General features: G+C 47.2%; 1 protein-coding gene across 3 annotated transcripts in view; it reads right to left on the reverse strand.

Annotated features, from left to right (window-relative positions):
- ITPR1 (inositol 1,4,5-trisphosphate receptor type 1) overlaps positions 1 to 25,622 on the reverse strand; it is a 321,821-nt gene that overhangs the window by 38,060 nt on the left and 258,139 nt on the right. For all 3 annotated transcript variants that reach the window (XM_045530791.1, XM_045530793.1, XM_045530792.1), the window contains 6 exons: positions 23,225 to 23,347; positions 22,080 to 22,184; positions 18,890 to 19,082; positions 12,694 to 12,816; positions 6,714 to 6,889; positions 2,443 to 2,607 (listed from right to left, as the gene is read on the reverse strand). In XM_045530791.1, coding sequence (XP_045386747.1) covers positions 2,443 to 2,607; positions 6,714 to 6,889; positions 12,694 to 12,816; positions 18,890 to 19,082; positions 22,080 to 22,184; positions 23,225 to 23,347 — 885 coding nt within the window. The remainder of the gene's footprint in view (positions 1 to 2,442; positions 2,608 to 6,713; positions 6,890 to 12,693; positions 12,817 to 18,889; positions 19,083 to 22,079; positions 22,185 to 23,224; positions 23,348 to 25,622) is intronic.

Consider the following 25,622-nt stretch of genomic DNA (forward strand, 5'->3'; position numbering starts at 1 on the left):
TTCCACGTTTACTGACCATCTGGATTGGTCTCCTTTTGAACTTTGCACATTTCATCTCTGGGTGTTAATATTTTTCTAAGGACACAACTTTAATGCAGGCTCAAGACTGGATCCAGCCAGTCTTTGGGGGTGGGGGACAGCACTTTAATTAGGCCACCAGATCACCGTCCCTCCCCTCTGGCCTGCTGGGTGGAGGGAGCTCCCCAGCCCAGTAACGCATGGGTTTTCCCTGCCGGAGGTTGCTCTCCTTTCACAGGCTGCCCGAGTTCTCTGGGTTGCAGGCTTTCCTCGTTGGTGGAATTATCTGAGCAGTTTCAGTACTCTGTGGTTCTCGCCAGACGCATTCAATACTGCTTTTGACACCAAAAAGAGCACATCACTCAAAGCCACAGACAAGTCCAGGTACAGACGGCTCAGAAACCCCTCCCCCACCCCAGCACAGGAGAGGCCTCCAGCCACCATCTAGTTTGATCCTGTTGTGTTCTTCGCAAACTGAACTGAGCTCAGGTGACACCATCAGAAGCTTGGAGTCACTCTGGGACAGCTTCGAGATTCGAAAGCACAGATGCAAACTGCAATGTGACATACCAGTTTCACCGACGCAGGGACTTTTTCACGTGCTCAGATGAAAGGCGGTTTAGGCTTGGGAATGGACAGAGTTGCGTGGCTCTCCTGCCTCTGCCGCTGACTGACTGTGACTCTGGGCAGGTTACCTAGCCTGGCCGAGCCTGGGTTTCCTCGGCTGCAACGTGAAGATGCCATCTGCCTCGGAGGTGGCAGTGAGAGAGTGCAGGGGCAGAGACCCAGGGAGCACCCGATACGGGGCAGCAGCTACCGCCTTCCAGATGGTGAGGCCTGCGGGGGCAGGGGCCGTGCCCGTCCACCACTACAGCCCCTGCACCTGGCACTGGCACCGGCTGGCACGGCAAAGGACCAAAAGGACACAAATAGACAGAAAAGGAAATGAAGCCACTGGAGGTCGATGGCAGGAACCATCAGACTCTCTACCAGGGAGAGACGGCACTGTCCGAAGGGGACTCTCCTGTCCCTTGGGATGAGACAGACCACCCACTGAAACGTGCCTCCCTGCCGAGGGACAACAGGAATTTGTGCAACAGGCAGACCTGGGCCTCCCTAACTCACAAACCGGGAACCTCACCCAGGGACATTACTACATGAGACAAAAAGGTCCCCAGACAGTCACAGGGCTCTAAAGATTTCTGATGCAGAGTGACCGAAGCAGGCCACGTAATGGCAATCACAAGCACAACGTGAGACCTCTTTGCCTAAAACCTCGAAATACAGCCAGCCTATTTTAAGACCAGGGAAAGAATCCATTCTCTTTAGCCTGCCAACATTCACCACTAACGAAATGAGCTAATCCTGGTGATCTGAATGGTGAATTCTTTATGGTGCTCTGACTGGGAGAAGGTATACAGGATGATAAAGACACTGGTAGCCAGCAATCGTGTGGCAGTGCTATTCTAAGACCTTGGCATGTATGTAATCTCTACAACAGCCCTGTGAGAGAGATACGTTGTTCTCCTCATTTTGCAGATGGGGAAACCGAGGCACAGAGCATTAAGTAACCAGCCCAGCAACTACATGGATAGCACCTCCCTGAAGAGCTTCCATGCTCTCCAAGTCCATTGCTCTTGCTAAGCCAGCACTTAGGCCTTGATCTTTTTTATCCTGACAAACATTTTAATATCTCTAGTCTCTTTACGATTTTGCTTGCAGATAGGTCAGTTTTATGCTTTCTGTCATTTTAAGTAGGTACAAGGAAATGGTTTCTTATGTACAACTCTACCGGTCTAGAGTCCCTCTAACTATAGGGGAACAAGCAGTTGTTTTTTTTTTTTTAATCTATTAATATACTTTTAAAACCTGCTCGGGAAGAAGGTGATGAAATGCCTATCTCATTTCGTAGAATGTCAAGATATTAAGCACTGGGCTCACGGTGGAACACAATAACTTCTACTGGAAAGGTCTCCTGGACTGATAAATCTATTGAGTTCATGATCGTGAATCTTGGGGCTTTGAAACTAGCTCCTACTCTTACGGTCACTAGTGAGAAATGGATGCCATGAGGAGTGTTAGATGATAGTCTCAAAAGCGTTCCCCTTGGTTAGTGCTGGCTGAGTCTACAGAGGAAAGAAAAACAAGGTGCATGTGGAAGAAACATCTCCTGAACCAGACCGTAGGCATCGGCCACTGCTGAGAGGGACGGTACACAGGGTGGCCATGCACCTCCTGGGTTCCTGCCAGCTGACCTGTTTCCTGTGACCCGTTTCCAGATGCCCCAAAGACTGTAGACAGTGGGGCTTTGACCCTGCTGGCCAGGCGTGCCAATCTGTTACAAGGAAGGGTTTGTGTTGAGAGAGCACACAGAATGCTTGCCTAGTTTTCCATACGTAAGATATTTCGACACCAGGTACTCACCAGCAAACTGTAGAAGAATTCGTGGACAAAGAGCCCCATGGCGCAGATCAGCAGGTATAACAAATGATAAAGGAACTCGACATCCAGAACCATGGCTCGGTAGCCCCTGGTGAACGTGCCACAGTTGCCCACAAAGCTCATTAGAAAGATGATTTTATTGCAGACCTGAAAACAATGACAGGACCAGTCAGACAGCTCGGACTGTATCAAACTCTTCATGAGAGCCGACGGAGGGTCCCACACAAATGAACTTCAGTAACCATGCCCAGGCACAAGCTTCCTTTTGCACCAATGCCCACCAAACCCTCCAAGAGCCATTTTGGGGCTCTAAGTCATTTCATTACTTTGCTTTTCAGGCATATCGCAAATTACATGGTAGTCAAATAACTATGTGCAACAGTAATCAAGTAGCATTTCTATATGGCAAAAACAAAATTAACACATACTGAGATTGTGATTTTCAAAATGAGATATGAATCATTTCTAACATCCTTATATGAGTTAGTCAAACACAAAAGTCACCTCAATCCACAAACCCTGTGATCAGCATGATCAAAAGTGCTTTCTGAGTTTGTTACATTCTAGGCACTATAGGGTTACAATTTAATGAGAGGCAGCCAGTTTTCCATTGTTCTTAAGTTCACAGGGAAAATGAGAATTCTCTTGGAGCGGGAGTGGGGGGAACAAAATGTAAAGGACTTCAGGATGAGTTCTATCTCCCTGCCTTCTCTTCTGGAAATAACTTCTAATTTTCTTTTGGGGTTCCATCCCTCTCTGAGCACCAGTCCTTGAGGCCTGGGTGGGGTTTCAACCTGGCCAAGTACAATATCGTATTTTCCTGGCCACAGTGGCTGGTTCAGGGGTAGGCACAGAACCAAATGGACCAATGACAGCCACTGAGCTCTTTCCTGGGATTGCAGCAAAAGACAATTTTGTTCTTTCCCACTGACCTTGCACCCAAAAGGCTGTAAGCTCTGGCGCTGCCATACCACCAACCCTGAGAGCACCACCGGAAGAGGAACTCTGTCCTGAAAGCCCCTGTTTTCAGCAGTGCCTGAAGCTAGGCTCTTGATTTCTTGGTTAAAATGAACCAATAGATTTTCTCCTTTGCTTAGGCTAGCATGGAATAGGTTTTCTGGCACCTGTAACTGAAGGAGCCCTAACTGATCTACTGTACAGTATAGTCCCACCTTTGATAGAAACCCCATGCCTAGAAGTCCCTCTCTAGCAACATGTTGACAGAAACACTTGACTCAGGAGAAAGCTGGAGAGCAAGGTCTTCGGATGCACTTGGTGAAACCATCTTCTGCTACTGTAGCTCCCTTGGCCACAGGTGCTGGGGAAATTCTGCCAGTTAATCTGGTAGGTTGGTGTAAGTGAGCTTCTCGGCAATCAGATAAGCGAGGAAGCCAACACCCACAGAGAACTTCTGGCTTTCTCAGACGGGCTAAACATTCAATCTGCCAGTTTCTTCCCCCCAATATCGTAATCTTTGCTAGTGTAGGGTCTTTCATAGTGTAGGAAAGTATCGTCAACTCCAGATGATCCCTGTTGATGGGGTTTTGGGGAGGGTGCAGAGGAGAAGATGATACTATGGTTGACATCACGGGACCTCCAATGTGCCCAGGCTCCTATGGTCTTAACAACAAGCCATCCACTATCACCTGAATCCACTCTCCCCTTTAACTGCTGCCCCGGCTTCCTCTCTTGCTTCCCCAACAGAGAGCTCCTACTGACGGTCCCAGCCTGCTGCCCCAGCTACTCTGCCTGATCAGTCTTCCATCTGGCCCCCAGCCCCCCCGCCCTCCACAGAAGCAGCTTGTGGGAAGCCTCCCGTGGATTCTGCAAGGGCACACCCAGAAGTCCTCCCCTGCCTGCTCTCAGCGTCTCTCCTGGCTCCTGCAGGGTGACAGGCTCCCTGCCACCCTTCTCGCCGCTCTCCTGGCACTGGGCTTTCGGGACGCACCCTGTCCTCCTACAGCTCTCAGATGTCCAGCATCCCTGCTCTGTCTCTGCCCGCAGCTACTTCTCCTTCTCTTACAAGCGCCATGTGGGAGTTTCTCTTTTTTAAAATTTCCCTCTCCATAATTATTTATTATAGCTATTTTGGCTTTCCCCTGCCCAGCTCATGTTATTATAAATGGTAATTAATTGTCTCATTTGAGTCTTTCCCCCACACAATTTATATTAAAGAAGTGATGACGGTGGAATGATTAAAGACCAGAGGAAAAAAGCACTCAACGGCCCATAAAAGATAACCTCTGAAATACTGAAAGTTTCTTCCATTTAGTTACGTAATTATTTTGTATTTCCTTCCTAAACAGCTTCCTCTTGCTGCAGGTGATACAGATACATTCCCTCCCCACCCTGGTGTCTCTTTGTCATGCTGGCCTTGCATTTCCAGATGCCAGAGCCAACAATGACAGCATGTCTTACCACCTCAAGCCCACTACGTCGACAATTTAAATGTGCTTTCCCCCTGAAAACTTGATCTTTGCGTGACTTCACTTTAGGTGGCCGCATTACTCTTCCCTCAGTCATCCATGACTGAAAATCTGGAGTTGTGTTTGCTTCTTCCATCACCCGGTCAAGATGGCGATACGTCCTCTGCATGCAGAAGAGGCCGAGCACATGGCTCTCAGGTGAAGGCTCTGGCTGTGCGCCGGCCACGTGTTACTGTTTCCTTCGCATCTCTGAGGTCTGTACCTTCCTTCTTCCTTCCACACCACGGCCACGACTCAGGCTTGTCACACGTGAGCCAAAGCACCGCTGCAGCCCCGAACGGTCCTCCCGCCCTAGGCCCTCCCACTGGATCCACACGACACATCACTACTGAATGAATCTTCTCAAGAGTACTTCGTAGACACCATGTGTTGGCTCAAAAACACCCCAGGGCACTTCCCACTGCTGGGAACAGTGTTTCCCAACATATATTCTATACGACACTGATCTTGAGTGATACTTAAAAAAAAAAAAAAAGTTGTGGGCCAATAAGTTCAGGCAACACAAATACACTGTTTCCCTTTCTTGGAGATTCATAATCCACATGAGTATATTGAAGTCTCTGAGAAATCCTGCAGTAACAAAACCTTTGTGTTTGACAGAGCGCTTCCCACACTGATTCGACCATGGGACCCTTTTCTCACGTAACATTTATCAACTTGGAACACACTCTGGAAATGCTGACCTGCAGGATGAAGTCCAGTTGTTCTCTCCTGAAATTCAGGGCAACAGGTGACTTGTGCGGAATCTGTTCCCACCAATCACTATGTAACCACAAACGAGGTGACATTCAACTCTTCATGGCCTCTTGATAACATGCTGGGCTTCCCCACTGCTCTGCTCTGGCCTACAGACACCGAACGCTCAGCTCCGTCCTGCTCCCTGGCCAGACCCTCCCCACCTTCAGACATCACTTCCACCCTGGGCTTACCGGCTGGAAGTGGTCTCTCCTCTAAAGGCCCTGCTGCCGGTGCCACTGGGCACCCACTGTGGCACATTCACTGTTGCACCGAATTACTATTTTAACCTATTTTGCAATATCACTTCCATTTTTGTACAGAGACCTCAACTTCCTTAGATGCTCAGGACAGGAACCTCTGGAAGGCATTTTTAGACACCCCCCCCCCCCCCGAGTGCCTCACATGTCCAAATTTTCTCCTTCCCTTCACCAGGAAACCTCTCCAATTTGTGGTCTTGCATCAGCTGTCTCCATTTCCTAAGAATCCTCCTACAGATGCACTTGGCTTCCATCCTTGAACGGCAGTGGAATAGCATTTCCAAATGTCACCACCGACTTTTAAAGAACTGTCCTTGATTCTCCTCTTCCCTCTCTACCTGCTCCACCTCCTACCCTTTTACCTCCCCCCTCTTTTCCATGTGGCCCTCACCAGAAGTGGGTGCTGTGTTAATATTTCATCATTTGACATATGGGCTAAAATCTCCTGTCCCAACAAACCTTCGACCCGATCGGCAAACTAACTTAAACCTCAACTGCCATCACACTCTTTCTGCCCAACTCCTGAGGGGGATATTCCCTAAAATTGAGACTGTCAGTGCCCGAAGGATGCACTCAGAGGCTCAGTGCACCACAAGAAGATCAAGAGAGAGGTGTCCACCTGCCACTATCTCTTGCCTCTGCTATTTTAACAGTTGCCCCAAACAATACTTTTCTGGACTGAAAGCACAGGCCAGACTTCTAGGGACCAGGACAGAAAGCATTCCTACTGACCCGCAAGCCAAACAGTGGCGAGGAAGACACGCATACTTACGTTGAAAGCTCCCAGAAGAAACAACGTGGGTTGTAACCCAACTGAAAATATCAATCGTAGAATTGTGGAGGCAATTAAGGCCCGGATGCCATGGGGCTTAGGAAGGGCGATGACGATGGCCAGAGAGATGAGCATGGCCGTCCACAGGAGTCCTGACCAGTGTGGCTCCAGTGTTCCTGTGAGGACAGAGCAGGGCTCTCACAAATCGGTGCTTTCACTAAGAACAGACCACTGGTGACACACCAAAACAGGCTTAATTCCATTTTCTCCAATCACCTTTCTGGCCTTACCTGTCCCAACTCTCACCTCGGTTTCTCTGCCCCAGACATAACCAGTCAGAGCAGAGTTTTCTGACCTCTGAGCCTTTGTACATGTTTCTTCTGCCTGGGAAATTCTTCTCCGCCTTCTATTCATCTTAGGTGCTAGCTTAGATATTACCTCTTCTAGCAAGTCTCCCCCACTCCCTTCCCCCTCACAAAAACATGACAGGTGTTCCCTCCTTCTCCATGTTCCCTGCACCTTCTGGTCATCTCTGTAGAATACCATCTTCTATCTAATGGTCAGTTTACCTGTGTGTGTCTCTCTCACCAGACTCCACGTCCCCTGAGAGAAATACCTGAGTTGCCCAGTAGGCATTCCCCAAATGCTTGTTTGATAAATAAAACTCATACGTGTGTCACACTTCACTCTTAGGGAAGGTAAACTGGAAGCCTAAACTTGGTTTTCTATTAAAAGTATGCAAAGGAAAACTGCAGGTCCCCTGAATCAGACTTCTTCAAGGGAAGGAGGAAAGCAACTTCCGTATCATGAGCAGCATCCTACAATTAGATTATCCTTGCAGTCAAAGAGCTTATACCAGTTTTTGTCATCTCTTGCTATTGCAAGTTCTATTTAGAGTGTCCCACGAGACGGCTCGGTTATATAACGTGAGCCAACATGGCTAAAAATATAGTTCTGTAAAACACTCATTAAAAAAAAAACAACCCTATTTCAAATGCTGTCACATTTTGAGTCTCCTTCAAATGTAAACAAGCAGCACTACATGATTAAGGCCACTTATATAAAGCAGTTTCTCTTCTTCATAACTGCTGGGATTGCAGCACCACCCGGGAAGAGACACCTTTGCAGGTCACAGCTCTTCCACGAGCGGCTGGCTGCCCCACTTCATTTAGTCCACGCCTGCCGAGATGCATTTTCCCTTTAAAAACTTCCCCTAAGCCCAGCCACTTACCTCTCCCCCTTTGATCTCCTTCAAAGGGAAAAGCTGATTAGAAATGGTCACAAAGAGGCAGAAGCTTCTCAGAAATTCAAGAAGTGGATATGGAGATGTATGTGTCTGTCGCTTTTTGTGCACTTAACAGCCATTAGACGTGGTATTAAGCCCTTTATGTTGGTTATCATTTGTTAATCCTCTTAGCCACCCTATGAGGCTGGTACTATTATCTCCATTTTAGTCTAAAGGAAACTGAGTCTTGAGTTTCATGTCTTGTCCAAAATGACAAAAGGAACAGCTGGAGACTACCTGCCTCTGCCTGCCTCTGAAGTGGATGGTCCTTAACCACCATTAAAAAAACAATCCATGCATTGTTAAGTGTAAAATTTGGTGAATCTTGGCAGTTCATATAGTCGTGTACCCTCCACGTGTGACTGTCACCACAACCAAGATGCAGAACATTTTCGCCACCCTAACAAATTTCCTTGAGGCCAGGTGTGGTAACTCATTCCTGTAATCCTAGCATTTTGGGAGGCTGAGGTGAGAGGATTGTTTGAGGCCAGGAGTTTGAGATCAGACTGAGCAATATACTAAGATCCCATTTCTACAAAAAATAAAATAATTATCCAGGCATGGTGGCATGTGCCATCTACTCAGGAGACTGAGGCAGGGGATTGCTTCAGCCCAGGAGTTTGAGGTTGCAGTGAGCTATGATGACACCACTGCACTCCAACCAGCCCAGGCAACAGAGCAAGGCTCTGTCTCAAAAAAAAAAAAAAAAGAAAAGAAAACAAAAAAAATTTCATTGTGCCTCCCTGCAGGTGATGTCTTGCCCCATTCCTAACCCAGGCTACCACTGATCTGATTTGTCACTATAGTTTTGTACTTTGTAGAATTTCATAAAAATGGAAAAAGTAATCATACTAGTAGGTAGTCTTTTGTGTTTGACTTCTTTCTCCTAGCAAGTTTTTAAGATTCATCCACGTTATTGTATTGATACTTTGTTCTTTTATTGTTTGAGTATTCTACAGTATGGATATACTAAAATTATTTATCCAGATATTAAATAATTAATGGACATTTGGGTTCTTTCCAGTTTGGAGCTATTACAAATAATGCTACTAGGAGCATTCAAGTACAAATCTTGGAGTGAACATGTTTTCATTTCTCTTGGATAAACACATGGAAGTAGATTGTTGCATCCTAAGTGTATGTTTAACTTTATAAGACATTACCATACTATTTTCCAAAGTGACTGTACCATATGCCTTCCCACCAGCAGAATATGAGAGCTCCTTCGTTTGCAGCACAGCATCACCAATACTTTGGACTATTAGTCTTTTTAATTTAGCCATTCTAGAAGGTTTGTGGTGGTATGTTGTTGTGGTTTTAATATTTCCCTGACAACACGTGATGTTGAATATCTTTTCAAGCGCTTATTGGCCATTTGTACATCTTCTCTTGTGAAGTGTCTGATCGAATATTTTGCCCATTGTTTTAATTGGATAGTCTTTTTACTATTGAGTTGTAAGAGTTTTTTTAATATTCTGGACATAAGCCTTTTATCAGATACATGTTTTGAAAATAATTTCTCCCAGTTCATGGCTTACTTTTCATTTTCTTAAGTGCTTTATCACCATTTTAAACTGACTCTTAATATGATCTCAGTGTAATAAATGTGGCCAGTACAATGTATGTACCCAAATCCTGAAGAGACCAATGTAAAAATGCTGTCTCCCCTTTATAAGAGCAGTGTTAAAAAATAGTACTGGATTCCAAAAAACCAACTTTAGAAGGACATCTTTGAGACAGTTGGAGAAATCTGAATTTGGACAGACTATTACAGGATTTGCTGTTAGTTTTGTTAGATATGATAATGGCATGATGATTATACATATTTTAAAATGTCCTTATAAGTTAGAGATGCACACTGAAATATTTATGGACAAAAAACCAAGATGCCCAGACTTTTTTAAAATGTTTCAAAAAATATAGTAGGGGGATAAATGAAACAAGATGGCCAAAATGTTAATTGTTAAAGCTGGGCTGATAGGTACATGGCAGTTCATTACACTGTTCTTTCTACTTGTGTGTACATTTGAAAATTTCAATAATAAAGTTTAAAAAGTAGTACTGTATTTGTTTTAAGTCATCATGGCATGCTTACACCTAGACAGTTTTAAAGATTCATCCAGGTTGTTGAGTGTATTGATATTTTGTTCTTGTTATTGTTGAGAATTCCATAGTATGGATAGATAACAATTTATTTATCCATTCAATAATCAATGGACATTTGGGTTCTTCCCAGTAAGCAATCTGAAGCTGCCCAAGTTTCATGTTTTTGAAAGACTGCGTGAGTCATCAGTTCTGAAATAAAGGAGGAAGAAATGATACTTTTGAAAAGGAGCTTTTAAGGCCACTGGTGTTCTTGGGAGCCACAAATCTTATAAGCCACAGAACCACATCCACACACATAACAAGATCTTTATACACATTCAAGAGGGACATTTTGGAAATCCTTTTTAGTATGCAACAAATCCTAACAAATACTGATCTTAAAGAAATATTTCAGGTCAACAAGACAGATCTTGTTTCTAGGCAGGGTTAATACAATCCTTGTCCTGAAGATGGTTAGCAGCGAGTCCAGAAAATGCCCTCAACACATCTTACGGAAGGAAAAAAAAAGTCCCTCTGAGAGTGAATTCATGTGTTTGAGGCAATTTCAGTCTCTATATAAGGGAAAAGGCTTCCGTAGGTCAGATCAACTTCTCTTCCCTCCCACAAGATCTAATAATGCTTTCAGTTTAGTCTATCAGCATGAAGTTCTAAAACCCATAATTCCAAAACAGGAAGTCTTGACTCCTACAGATCAGCCAGAGTTGATGCCACATTCAGAATGCACTGTTTTAGAGTTGGAAGGATCCCTAACAATCATCTCATCCAGTGGGTCTCAAACCTTGATGAGAAAAAACATGTGCTCCCCAGATCCTGACTAGGTTGGCAAGTATTTCCCCCTAAATGCTACAGGACTTTCTGAAGCCAGACAAAGTTTCACAGCCCCTGGCTCAACTGAAGCATCTGTTAATACAGGAGATAACAAGGACTCACTGAAGCGGCTTGCCCAGAGTCACATGGCAAATGAGTGGCAGGAGCCAGCCATAGACACCAAGTCTTTGGTGGACTTCTCAAGTCTAGGAATCCCACTGTGTGAGGCTTATTGCTGAAGGGCAGGGGGCTGTCAATGCCCTGTCCCCAGACACTGGCCTGAATGCTGCATGCAACAAGTGATCAGTGAAAAAATGGACAAAGTGAATAATAAAAAGCTACCTGAAATATTTTTAAGGAAACAGAGGGTACATAAAAACACATCCAACGTAACGGTGGAATGATCTGCTGTGAGGAGCACAGCGACTTCTCTGAGGTGGAAGGAGACCTGGGCCTCTGTCACAGCTGACAAGCTCCTCCCCGACCCCTTCACCGCCCACACCTCTGCCGGCTGGCAGCTTGGTTAATGTGGATGTCCCCTCAGAGAAAACTCTGCAGCCCCATGTTCCTGTCAAGTCTTTTCAGATGTGGACAGTCATGTTTCCTGACACAGCATTAAAAAAAAAATAAATCCCCCCTGGACTTGTGTTTAGGTTGTGATTTGGGGGCACAGGGAAATTATTCAAATGGTGCCTTCAATGCAACGTGAGGCCAAAGACAAAACTCCTCAAATAGGTAAGCTAGATATAGAAGCATTACATAACATGTCATCACTTTCAAAATGGTTCGTAAATTTACTCTTATACACCTGCTGCCTGAGTCGATGTCTGTGTTCCTAAGCTCAAGAGCTGAGCCCGACCTTACTCCTGTGCTGCTTCTGTGTCTTACGTTTGGGCTCTTTTCCCCATTGTGTTTCACGCAAGGTGGTTCCTGGCAGGTTGTTATGCATATATGAGGTGATGTGCCAAAGCTCTGGTGAAAAATTTAGCTGAAAAGTAGACCTCCCAGGTGGCTGTAGAGGGTGTCAGAAAAGGGGCTTTTAATGCCTGCCATCGGCATATCACAAGTGTGACTGCCTACAGAATGCCATTAACAAGTCAAGGCCAAAGAGAAAAATGCCCCTCCTGAATCCTCTGCCTTTTCTCAGCAAAATGTGTAGAATGCTCATAGAGGTGATGGAGAGGACACTGGGCAGGGGATCCATGAAGACCAGGGACATCATGTTTTATCATGTGAATATGGAAGGTACCTCTTAATAGACTTAACATTCAAGGATGTACAATCTGCAGTCCTTCAACTCCTGCCTCCTCTCTGGATCCCTAGCCAAAAAAAAAAAAAAATTCCAGAGATTTCTTACAAATTCTTTAGTCTGAAGTCAATTCCAGAAATATGGTGTAGGAAAACATTTACTGGACTAAGCATAAAAATATCTACATTTCAGGGTTGGCTCTGCCATTAACCAGCTGTGCGACTTTGGCTAAATCTCTCAACCTCTCTGAGACATAGTTTCCCAACATATGAAACAAGCGGGCTAAGACAATTTCCTACAGTTTTAATAGTGTATAGCTTCTTATTTTCCATTCATGGTTAAAAAAAATTACATGAACATAACATTTAAATTATTTTAAGTTAGATTCAAAACTAAATCTGTGGCAACAACTACAACCTCATCTTGTCGGAGAATGGATAACTGGGATCCCAAATACTGTGCCAGTACCTCCAGGGAAGTGATAGCCTTCCTGCTCCTTCTAGTAGTTTCCTTGAAATTAAAGATAAGGGTACCTCCTCGGACTCCTTTGAATGGGTAGAAAAATGCCACAAGCAGATTCATCAGGACGGCCAGGTTGAAGGAGATGCTGCTCCAGACGGACATGTTGCGTGCGCACCAGTACAGCACGGGCTGGGCTGCAGAAACAGAGGGGAAGCCGCGTGAGGCCCGAGACCCCGAGCTGTGACGCTGCGAATGCAATGCAGCCCTTCCTCCCGCGCTGTCCCCACAAGTCCACTTTTGTTCCCAGCTTTTACCCCGACAGTAAAAACAATCCTTTGTTTTTAACGTGGCACATAATGACATCAGATTGGTTTATTTCTGTATGGGGAACTTACTGGAGCAGAAGATGTATTGGCGGACAAGGAAGAAGAGGAGACAAGTCGGAGCAACTAAAAACCCCACTTCCCCCGGTCCACACCACCCGCTGTGGAATCTGGGGGTTATCCAGAGATCACGCGTCGAGCCCTTGGATCCCCCGGGGCTCCAGGACCAGATGAGATGCCCAGAGAGACCCAAGAATTCAATCAGCTTTTTAAGAGTGTGGGGCACGGGTGGGGAGGCTGGCCCGGCTGGGCCCCAGGCTAGGACTGGTACCATGTCCACATTCCTCCCTTGCTCAAGATGCTCCCCCAACTTGCTGGCGCCTAAAAGCAAAGCAATGATCCCTTTCCCGACATTGAGTCATTTGCCATTTCCCTGCAGTCTGATGATCATTCCCGGGGACGCAGGAACTAGTGAGTGCGAGTTGCTGACTTCGTGGCCAGCAGCAGAGTGACCAGTTCTGAAGGCAACGGTAGAGAAAGAATGTGACACCAGAGCCATCACGAAGGGGCGAGAGACACTTGGGCACTGCTGCCATCTTAACCCATTGTTTCCTACCGGTGACCCACACTGGCTATGCATTCTCAGCCTTGGAGCAACAAACCTGTGGCCACACTTGGCTGCAGTGGTCCTTCCTTTTCCCTTGAACTCTTTGTCAGTGGTGCCTTATGCTTAGGATGATGCTCAGAAACAGACGTGGTGGGAATAATATCAGTGTCCATGCCAGAGACAACGTTTCCAAAAGACAGTCTCATTTAACATTATCCCCCTCTGGAGAAAAGCCTCTAGTATGTGAGAATGGATCTCTATCATGTATTTCTTTTTCCCAATGAAGTCATCATTTAACTTTAGGACAGCAGCCAATGACATGTCCACTGGCCCTATAATAATGCTTGTAGCAGCAGCCAAGCCTTTGGGAGCTTCCATCCAAAATAAAATTACAGTACAATTAAATAGAGCCCTGGGTAATTTAATAATTGCTCCTATCATGTTTGCACTTGGTAACAGGCAACGTTTCCAAACTGTGGAGTTTAAGAACTATGAGCAATCATTCTCTTTAAAATCCCTCCTGTACAAACAAGGGAAACTGAGGCGCAGCAAAGGGGGGAAGCTGTGGTGATAGCATTAGCCAGATTAGTGATCCTCTAGAGCCAGTGACAGGGATGAAGATAAATGACTTGTGCCATAATTCATGAGAGGAGCTGACCAGGATCCGCTCAACCACCAGGCAGCAATTTACTTTTTTGTAAGTTAATTGCTGAAGCAAATTTAAGACGAGACGTTTATCTGTTCTAGAAATAACACACTGTTGGTGTTTATTCTGGGACCGAAGCCCATTTCTGATCTGGATATGAAAACTCCAGAAGAGGATGGAGAAATGAATGACAAAGAGCTGGTGGCTGCAGAAGCTGAGTGACGAGCATGTGGGAAGGTATGACATCCCCTCCACATCAGCTCACGTATACGAAGCTCACACTAACAAGCTGGAGGGGAAACAAGGACCGTCTGCGTAAGGCAGCACTCTCTGCAGCGGGAGCTCTGTGTCAGAGGTGAGCATACCCGCTGCGGGACACTTTAACACAATAATAAATGGTCTGCAACTCTGGCATAGAGTTCACAAGTAAATCTTATTTTTATAAGGCTAACATTCCACTTAAATTGTAGTATCATTCTGAATCTGAACATACATTCATGTCTGTCAGATCAACTGGGTATTTACCCAGTTGCAAGAAGATCCTTAGAGACCAACCTTGACATGTGGTATCTTTTATCTCCTGCGGCTCCTGGAACTGTGTCCCTGTCTACTTTTCCAGACTCTTCTCCCGCTCCCCTTCCCCAAACACTCTGCTTTGCGTCCTTGTCTGGGTGTTCCCCGAATGCACCCTGTATTCTCCGGCCTCTGTGCACGCCCTTTGTGGACACTTAACACTATGTTCACAAATTCTTTGCTACCCTCCCTTCAGGTGGTGCAGTTTATTTCCTTTCCTCTTGAATGTGGCTGGACTTAGCGATTTGCTTCTAATAAGCAGAGTGAAACCACTGCTGCGTGACTTCTGAGACCAGGTGACAGAAGCACGTGGCTTCCTCCTTGCTCTCTTGCATCCATCATTGGCCCTGAGGAACAATCGCTGCGCTGGGAGGACACCCAAGCAGACCTACGGAGAGGTCCCTGCGGACAGGCACTGAGGCCTCCTGCAAGGCCACGTAAGAGCGCTAAGACGTGGATGGTCCAGGTCCACTCCAGCCTCCAGACGACGGCAGCTCTGCCTGACAACCTGGCTGCAACCCAGTGAAAGGCCCTGAGCCAGGGCCACCCAGCTAAGCCACTCCCAGATTCCTCACCCTGAGAAATTGTGAGAAAATAAACATTTATTGTTTTAAGCCACTAAATTTCTGAGGAACTTATGAACACAGCAATAGAAAGCTACCACCCTACCTTCCGTGGTAGGCAAAATAATGGCTCCCCCAAAGATGCCACATTCTCATCCTTGGAACCTGTGGATGTGTTACCTTCCATGGCATAAGTTCCGGATCTTGAGATGGGAAGGGTATTTTAGATTACCTGGGTGGGCCCACCGTAATCACAAGTGCCCTTATAAGTGAAAGAGGGAGGAAGGTGAGTCAGAGTGACAGTGATGCGGAATGTGAGCAGCTCTCCCGGACACTGCTAGCCCTGAAGGTGGAAGAAGAGCCCAAGGGCCAAGGAATGCCGGCAGCCTCTAGAAGCTGGAAAAGGCTGGGACCTTCGGAACGAACACAGCCCTGTCGATGCCTTGATTTTAGCCCAGAAAGAAACTTTTCAGACTTCTGATCTCCTGAACTGTAAGATGGTTAATTCATGTTGTTTTCAGCTTCAAACTTTGTGGTAATTTGTCATAGCAGCAGTAGGAGACCAATACGCCTCCCCCTTCCCTCCAGTCGCTCAGGCTGTGTCTTTCCAAGTCCTACCAACCCTTCTAGACGCTATTCAGACCCTACCTTCTCTGGGAGGCCTTCCTCTCCCACACTTCCACAATGTGTCAATGCTTGATTATAGTTCTGGTCATAATCGGCTTGGCATTACAGCCACTTAAACCTGTGTTGTCTGCCCACTTCAGGTGGTAAGTCCCACGGGCAGGAGTCACAGCTTATACGTTGTTGCATTCCCCACTGTACCTTGGAGCATGTTTTCAACTTAGGAGGGGCTGAAAGTTGGCTGGATCAACACACCGGCTACATTGTAGGTGGAATGCTGTGATCCTGCATACACAGGCAACTTTAATAACTGCAACCCAGGGCATCTCTTGGTAACATTTGTGCCTGTCTTTTTGTTTGTTTTAAAGGAACTGAGTCTTGCCGGATGACTTGGACTCCATGTATGCTGACGACTGTGAAAACCATGAGGGAAAACCCCAAGCAAGAGAGTATCACCATATCCAACTCGGCCTCGATCTCCTCTCTCACTATCTCCTAGTTTTCCTAGCCCAGAGTGTTCACTTTACCAGGGCGAGGATCTTCAGGAGAAGATGTCAGAGAGGGTACGAATGCACAGAGGAGTTTGTGTGTGTTGTTGTGTAAACAAAGCAGGGAAGAGGGTTTAGAAGAGCAGGGCAATTGGGGGTTTTAACCTTGCAGAGGAAAATGTGAAGCAGCATCCGTCTCAGACCCACCCTACTCTGTGTCCGAGTCCTAGCTACAGATTTACCGCAGGACAGAGATCCTCTGTGATACTCGGGAAAAGATAAAGCAACTACATGAATCAGCCAGAAAAAAAATCTTTCCTGCAGACTTATCAGAAGAGAAATAAGCTACTGAGAGGGAAAAAATGAATTTCATTTTAGTTGTATTTCTAACGAGTACATTTCTCTCCTCCCTAAATATGCAAATCATGTTTAATTCAAGTTATTATTTTCAATTCCTCTCTTACCAGCATATAGCTTTGAAGCCAATTAAAATCTTTCAGTTGACAACTACAGTTGTGTTTAAGCTTCACTGAAACAAAAACTGTTTTTCTAAAACAGAAAGACCGAAATAAGGGAAAGTATTAGCTACAATGTAATATGTCTTGGAATAACGAGATGGCCAGGCTGGAATACATCAGTCAGGTTATCTTAATTCCCCACTTTATAGGTGAGGGGGTGGGAGTGAGTCATTTGCCCCGGGGCCACAGAGCCCGTGGGTGGCAGAAGTAGACTGGGACTCAGATCCCCACTCCTGGGGCTGAGGGACTCCTACTACCCAGGCTGCCGATGACATCTCAGAAGGAGGAAGCAGGAGAGATCTTCCCTCACCAGAAAAGCTGAAAACGTACAGCCTACAAAATACACATTTTATATACAAATATTTGATAACACAATTCTGAAAGAATGAATATACTGACCAGTCTCATAGACACATATACTGATAAGGGTAAAATTACAGTTTATTAACTATTATGGAGGTTTGAGCACATGAATTCAGGACTATCTCCTAATGCTAGAATTATAGAATACCCCAGGGAAGGACAAAAGCAACAAGTAAATTCTCTCCTATATAAGAGAACAGCTGAAAATATGAGTATGAAATGGGCCTGTGAATACCTTACTTTTGTGGACGGGGCACCTTTTTTCTCTTACTGTCCGAGCATGGTGCCACATGGAAGTCTCCATGTTCGTGATGATGTTTGAGCTGGAAGAGTCTTAGAGGAACCCACACACAGCAGGCTATGAGGACACTCCGATACCGGGAAGAATCGCAGCCTAGGTCTCCTGAGGTCCATACCAGGGGAGCCGCACACTCCAGCCTGCTAAAGGGCCCTGGGCCCTTGGTCAGGCACCAGGCATGGAGCTGGGTGAGGGGAGGGATTGGCCTGGCCAGACATTTCATAGTGTTTGAAAGTGCTGGGCAGTGAGGTGCCCCTCAGAGGGGGCAAGAATGCAGCAGGGGTGGAAAGAGGCCTTTTGGCAAACCTGCCTGCACAACCCTCTCTGCCACCAGCCGAATCTGGGGCTGCAGGGAGGTAGGGAGGAAAGGGAAGAAGAAACGCACAGTAAGGGAGGCGGGTCTGTCCCTGCTCAGACTGGAAATCAGGGAAAGGACAAAAGCTCCCAGACACTGAACTCCAACCCAGCTTTCCCCCGGGCCAGACCCACCCCACAGAAAGAGCTCCAAACCTCACCCACTGTAGCCAGAATCCAGGGTTTCAAATAAAAAATCTGGCTTCTGCCTAACAGAAATAAAGCATGATCCTTTTTAAGTTGGTCTCAACAGCCGGTGCCAAGCGCGCTGCCGGTACTAAAGGATCACATTAAAACCCCAGTGAAAACCAGGAGCAGAGAAGCCGTCTGGGGAAGCCCTATAAACGCGTTGTAGATGAGTAATTTCAACCCGACTGGCGGGGCTTCTCAACGGGACTCACTGGTGAGCAGCGACGCATCTTATGTGGCAAATGATTCCACCGCCTGTAAAATGATTTAGGGTCTAAAATCCGAGCTACCCTGTAAAAAGGGAAAATACGAGAGGCTCCAAGGCAGGTGTGCTAGTAAATGAGCCATCAAGCTGTCTGAATTTCCTGCTCAAGTGAACCATCCTGTGAGCTCAAGGGCCTGCCCTTTTTTTTTTTTTCCTCTCTCCTTCCTTCTATTTTCTACATAGAGACAGGAAAAAGAGGCATTTTAGAAGTCATCTATGGAGCTCCCCAATGAAGTCAAATGCTGCAGGATGCAAGCCTTTTCAGGGAAGCTGCCACACTCAGGAGCCTGTTTATCAGCTACAGAAGCGTCTATGACTGCCTGGGGGCCGGAGTGCAAACCATCACAAATCACACTAGCTCGGCTCCTGCTCCCAGATAAACGCACCATCAAGCCCAGGTTTGTGAAAGCCCAGAGCCACCTGTCCCTGTATTGTTGCGGGAGTGTCTCGACCCACCTCTCAGTTTCTTCTGCCAGTTCATCTCGTTGAAGAGGTCTTCGGAGCGTAGGAAGAAGTCGTTGATTTTGCTGCCTTGCTCGTCCCTCTCTGTGGTGTAGTAAATTCGTAGTTTGGACTCCTTGGTTAGAAATTCACATATGCTGGGCACGGGAAAGACGATCTGTTCCATTGTTCGGTCTAATCTGACAATCTAGGGTGAGAGAACGGACGAGATTCGACACTCATCTTTGAAACCTCTTACTAAACTAAGTAAGACTATTTGCTATTGGTGGTGGACTCAGTGTTCCAGATCAAGTATGATATGGTCTTCTCTGATTTTATAACCCCAGACTGGGCCTGTGGGTCTCTTAGATTTATATAAAAAGACAGGTTTGGTAAGCCTGACATAGTATTTTTCTGACCTCAGACCCATTAATTTCAACGTGACCAACTTTTATCTGGGACAGTTCACTCTGTGTTGTGTGTGCAGACTCAGAGGAGGCTGGAACTTTCTGTAATGGTGCAATGATTCTGTGCCTGTCTTGCCCAAAACGACAGCCACTAGTCACATGTGGCTAGTGCCACTGAGGAGTGGAATGCTTAATTTTATTTAATTTGAATTTAAATATCCACACACAGCTAGTGACTACCATAGTGGAGAGCACAGGGTTAGGCACTGGTGCAAATCTCACCTAAGACCCTTTCTCAGATAGCAAAATTGGGTTATTTTTCCTAGATAGGATCTTTACAAAGATCTTTGGTTTATACCCAGTTACAATGACTTCCTGTCTCTTGTCAAAGCATCTAAAACATGACACATGAACCAATATGCCCACTTAACTCGGGGACAGCACTCATTGTTCCTTACACTAGCTTCGTTGCGCACCTTGCAGGTATCCTCCACACCCTTCCTAGACTGGCTCAGTCTCCAGAGAGGAGGTAGTCTGGTCTGGATTATTCAAGTTCTAGGACATCTGACCATGTCACAGTCCTGCTGGGTGTTGATTTCAAAATCTCTGCCGTGGGTTGCGGCACAACAGAGGCAAGGCCTCTCTTTCTTCTTCCTCCCAGAGGCTGGAGAAGTCAGGTGAGGCCCAGGGAAAACGCCCTCTGCAAGAAGAGCTGGTTCTCACTCTCCCAATACCTTTGTTCCCTGACGCTGCAACAGAGGTGACTCAGGTCAAGTTGTAGTGGGAAACTCTCGCAGAGGTGAGACAGCTTCCCACACAGTCCTGGCTCCTTAAGTTCTGAGGGACGTGGCTTTTAGACTAGCGCTTCCAGCTGGAGGTCAGGCTTTGGGAGGCTTAGTTACCGTACTGCTTCTGGTCCTTAATTAAAACGTGCACACCAGCCAGCTCCCCAGGCGACCTTGGTGTGCACACAGGCAGGGACCAACCCTGGTCTCCTGCTGCAAGGAGCCGCCTGCATTACACAGTCACGCGGGCTGGGATCAGTCCTTCCTTCCACCGAAGGAAAATGATCTGAGATGTGCAGCGGGGTTCGGGAGGGAAAGGGGGAGTACACAAAGGGGGCCGGCTGGCAAGGAGTGAGTTCCAGACTCCAGGGCTACCCAGCTTCCTAACTCACTGGAGTGAAGACACTGGGTCTGGGAGGAACGCCCAGGTAGTAACAGCGTGTCCCTGGCTCTGCACAGACGCCTCCCTAGGGAAACGTGAAGGGATGAGTGACTGGCCAAGAGCAGGATTTGAGAGCTAGGGACACCATGCCTGGCCACTTGTCTCTCTGTCATTTAAGACTTACACATACCATTTTCTTTTTTTTTTTAGTAGACTTAGAACTGGGAGGCAGGAGAACACATTCTCCTAACGGGCTGGAGGACCTTGTACACACCCCTTAACCTGATCAGGCCTCAGTCTTCTCCCTAGCAAGCCAAGGAGCTCCCTGAGATGAGCCCCAAGCTTCTATTCTCCTGTGACATTAGGTCACCAACACATGAGGCTTGTCTTTTAAGGGCTCTAGAGGACAGAACTGGCCCCTCAGGCTTCTAGGCATTAATGGAAAATCAAGGACATCTGCTCATGTACACTGGCATGGCTGATAATCAGTGACATGAAGCACTTCACAAGGACAAGCCAGAAACCTGAGACATCAGGTAAGAACACTTTCTTGAAATGTCTCCATTCTGGACATTTTACATTGCCCAGAGGAGTCTGTTAGTTCTTCAAAACCTCTGTTTCACCACTACTATCAGACCTGTGCATTTCCTCAGTATCACAACAAGGCACACCATCCCTTACTTCTTAGAACCTGGAGCTAGAAGTCTGTGTTCTCCCAGATGCTAAGAGACAACGCGGGTAACACAAAATGCACCCGTGGGCCCCGGGACCAGACAGATCAGGATTAACACTCCAGCTCTGTCACTGGTAATTGGACCAGTGACACCCCTCTCTGAGCCTTATTTCAGAGTTTTCAGAGGATTAGTAAGTTTTTTTTTCCCAGAGAAAATTATAAAGCTTTATTGAGAGAATTTAACAAGTCAAATTTTCAAGGTAATAGCAATGCATGTGGCTTCAGCTTGTCTTCTTTTTAACCTACGGCTGCTCACCACCTGCTTCTGGAATCTTAGTATCCCCTAGGCAGTCTCCCCTTCCCCATGAGGGCCATCTCCATGCTCACAGTACATCATGATTTTCCTTTTTGTTTTTTTTAAACACAGATTGCATTGCAACACTCCCCTGGGGAATACTTCCCTGCAGTCCCCCTTTGCTCTGGGGGTGCTGCCCAGCGGTGTCACATGCAGCCCTGCGAGATTTGGGCTGCTCTCCCTCTGGCTCACGGACCTCCTGCCTTGAGCCCTGACGCCTCGTTCCGCTCCTCCACCTCCCTTAGAATTTTCCCACCTCCAGAGCCTGTGCCTGGATGCCATGTCTTCAGGACAGGGCTCCTTGACCATCACAATCTACAGCAGGTCCCTCTGCTGGACTTTCTTACGATGCCTTCCCACCTTTCCTCGTGGCCTCGTCAGAATTTGCAGCGAATGAGACTCACTCACGTGGGCTTGCTCAGTGTCTGCTTCCCCACCAGACCTCGAGCAGCCATCTTCACTGTCTTGGCCGTCACTGGATATTCAGCATCCAGTAGGTGCTCACACATCTTTATTGCTCAGACCAATGACTGCATGCCAGCCCCCGCGTGGGGCATCACACGCTGAACACAGGCCCGTGCCCTGGGCTTTCTCTGCTCTTACCTCTATCTGTGCCGTGTGCTTGGCATAAAACTCCAGCGCTTCATCTCCGTCCACTTGGCCACCAGGTTTCAGCATGCTCTGAAGTTCTTTGTTATGTCGAGCCAACTAGAACACAAGGACAGAAATACAGGGGGTCGGTGTCTCTTCACAACAGGCACACAAGCTCCTTTCTCAGTCTGAGTATAAAAAAAGTGCATAACAACCAGTGGCAAGCTGCAGGGCAAAGGCACCAGGAGGCTCGCTCCATCCCATCGAGGTGTGCTTTGCCCAGGAGCTATTTTGGGACCTTGGCAGAAAAGCATGGAGAGCTCATGCCCACATAAAGTTCCACTTTAATCTGATTCATCAGCTAAATAGGAGGGAGATGGGGTTTCCTGCATAGTCCACGGAGCCTCCATCCAGAAACCTCCGTGGCTGGATGCTGGTCACGTAGGAGACAAGGGGCGGGAGACCGTCTGAAATTCTTCAGCCAGTAGCAGGGACCTACCAACCTCAGGCCCAATACCATCATCATGTTATATCTAGTTCCTATACCCGAATTTACAAGAGGTAACAGGACAGGAAACTCAAGCCTCCAGCAGGGTCACAGCCTGCCCCTACACACCAGAAAGCTCAAGGCACATCCACATCCAAAAGGAGGAAGTATCTTCAAAAACCCAGACCCTTGGGAAGAGAATGATGAAATATGGCATGTCGGTGCCAGGACATAAAGTATTATCATATCCCCAAGAAGGGAAACAAAAGGAAGTCATAATGACAAGATCCCGCAGATTTCCAAATGCGATAGGCAAGGAAGCTGAAGCCTATTTCTTTAGATTGCTGAGAGACTCATCAGTATTTATAAAAGCCTGAGACTCCTTTCAACTGTCTCCAAGGTCATAAAAGTGTCACTTCCTGGGGACAAATGCATTTAAGAAGCGTGGGGATTTCCAACGCCGTGACCCTACCACAGTGGAAAAATGGAGAAGTCCTGGGACGCAGCACACTGGGTCGGCTGCCAAAGGCACCTGTGAGCCACATGCTCCTGGGCACAGACAGCCCTGTGGGAAAGCCTCAAAGGAGAACCAAGCCGAAGGGCCCCTCCGGCTCGGAACTGTGGCCCACAGCGAAGCCGCACCTGGAGCGGGCCTGGGGACAGGGCCTACCTGATGAGCTAGTATGTAGATGTTGTGCCCCACGTTCCTGGGGGAGGCAGCTCCGTCCTCACCATTTTCCCCATCCTCAAATTCCACTTCACCTTGCATGTAGGCTTTCTTGATCACTTCCACCTGCAAGAAAGGCCCAAGGAACAGCACTCCTGTTTCTAGGAAGACACGTGAGACTGGACATGCACACCAGCTGTCTCCCCTCCGCGGCAGACCCTGCCCATGACGCTCGGCACCCTTCCCATCAAGGCCTGGACACAGCCCTGGGGACCTTCCCAACACCGTCACGGGTGGTCAGCACCCACCAACCTCCACTGACGTGACCGATGGAACTCATGGCTGGCGCACGCCCTTCTGCTTTAGAAAGGGGCGATGGCTATAAAAATACCTTGAAATGATAAAATATCACATTGAATGTGGACTAGAAGCCAGACCTTTCCCACCTGTGCATTTCCTCCCACCAACTCTCCCTACTCCCAACCCTTGCCACTTCAGGGAGACTAACACGAAACCCACGAGCTTTTAGGAATAGCTGGTGAAACTATTTTCTGATTCTGAACTTTTCCCTGTCCCCCACAGCCCATTCCATGTGAAAATATTAAGTAATACCATGAACCAGTAATACCTACCGTGCACTTACTACATCCCAAGCACTATGTGTGGTATTTTGACATTCTTTCAAAACATTTAGGGTTCACAAACATTTTATGAGGTATCAGAGATTCCCACTTTATTTTGTTATGGATGAGGAAACAGAGTCAAAGAGATTAAAGGACATTCCTACAGTCACAGCTAGTGAGCTGGGATTTGAACTTGGCCCTGTGAGCCTTCACAGTGGCATGACTCTGTCCCAGGAGAACCCAAGCACGTGGCTCACCTCGCGCTCAGCACACATTTCTGGACCCGTCTTCCCATTCCCATCTACCTCGGTTTCTGGAGAGCAGGGACTGGATTCACCCCTATCTGAACCCCCCCACCCCCGCCTGGACAAAGCACTCTGTAGCCAGCACTTATCAAATCTAAGCCTTCTCTCTGACGATTCACAAGGCACTTCAGGCTCCTGCGCTGCTGCCAGGCCACCACTCTGCACTCGCATCATCCAACACCCAGCACGCACGGGGCCACGCACTGCGGTGCCGACACCAAGTCAGGCCCTGCAGATAACTTTGGAGACAAGAGCCTCGCTCTCTTTTTTTCCTGCCAATTCTCTCTAATACCAAATAGAATAGCTAACACGTTGCACAGACAGGACATCAATGCCAGAACACATACACACACGTGTGTGTGCGCACCAGCATGCACGCATGCTATTAGAGCTTTCCTGCTATTTGAATTCTTGGAACAGTGTGTGTTCCAGGAAGCCTTTGACTCTTCCCATGAGCCAGAATGATGCTCTCCAACCACAAGGGGGCAAACCCCGGAGCCAGTGGCAACCAGGGCACTGGGTGTTGACAGTTTTCCCACCTAAGATAGGTCAGAAGAGCTGGGGCATGTTCTTGATTCTTGATTCATGGGAACCGGAATGGGGTCTCTGCAAAGTCATCCTGTCCCTACTCAAGAAGGACAAACCCTGGCCACCCCAGTACCCGCAGTTGCGTAAGCTGTTATGTAAACTCGGAGAGGACTTCCATCTCGGGCTCAGAACTCACTCCCTGACCTCAGAGATCAAAGAGCTGGGCTGCTCTTAACTTTCTTTAAAGGAATACATAAAGGGACTTTAGCCTGGCCCCAAGTGCACATTCAGGGCACCAGGAGGCAGAAATGTTTTAGTGCCCTCATTTAAGTCTGTCAGTTACAGTTTATTTGCATGGGGAAAAGTCCAAATAGAGAATTCTGTCCTCAACTCATGCCACTGTCTCTGACAGCTGCTCGTCTCACAGTTTGCAGCTCTAACTCCCAACCTGCAAGTCACAGCCAATTGTGAATATCACCCCTCAAAAATAAACCAGATCATGTTTTCTTTATAAGAAACAAACACTGGCATCCAAAAAACACTCTTCTGTTGCCCAGACTATTGGCACCAAGAAGAGATGTGAATTCTTCAGCACTAGACAAAGATATGGCTAAAATGCTAGCAGTAAATGAGGAACGAGAAGAAAAGGAGCTCTAATTCACTGGGGGTCTACCACGTGCCAGGCACTGTGCTAAGGACTTGATGTGAATCTTCCCATCTAGTCTTCAAAGCAACCACCCCCCCCCCGCCCCACCCCAGTAACGTTATCATCTTCCTTTTACGGATCAGGAAAATGGGGGCTCAGAGAGTCAAGTGATTGCCCAAGGTGACACAGCAATGAAGGCAGAGCTATGGACTTCAACTCAGGTCTGCTAGGCTCCTTGACCACGCTCTGCACACCATCTTCAGGAGGGAGGAACAGGGAGGGCAGCTTCCGTTCGTGGT

Source organism: Lemur catta, chromosome 18 (genome assembly GCF_020740605.2).
Source record: "Lemur catta isolate mLemCat1 chromosome 18, mLemCat1.pri, whole genome shotgun sequence".
NCBI classification, from domain to species: domain Eukaryota; kingdom Metazoa; phylum Chordata; class Mammalia; order Primates; family Lemuridae; genus Lemur; species Lemur catta.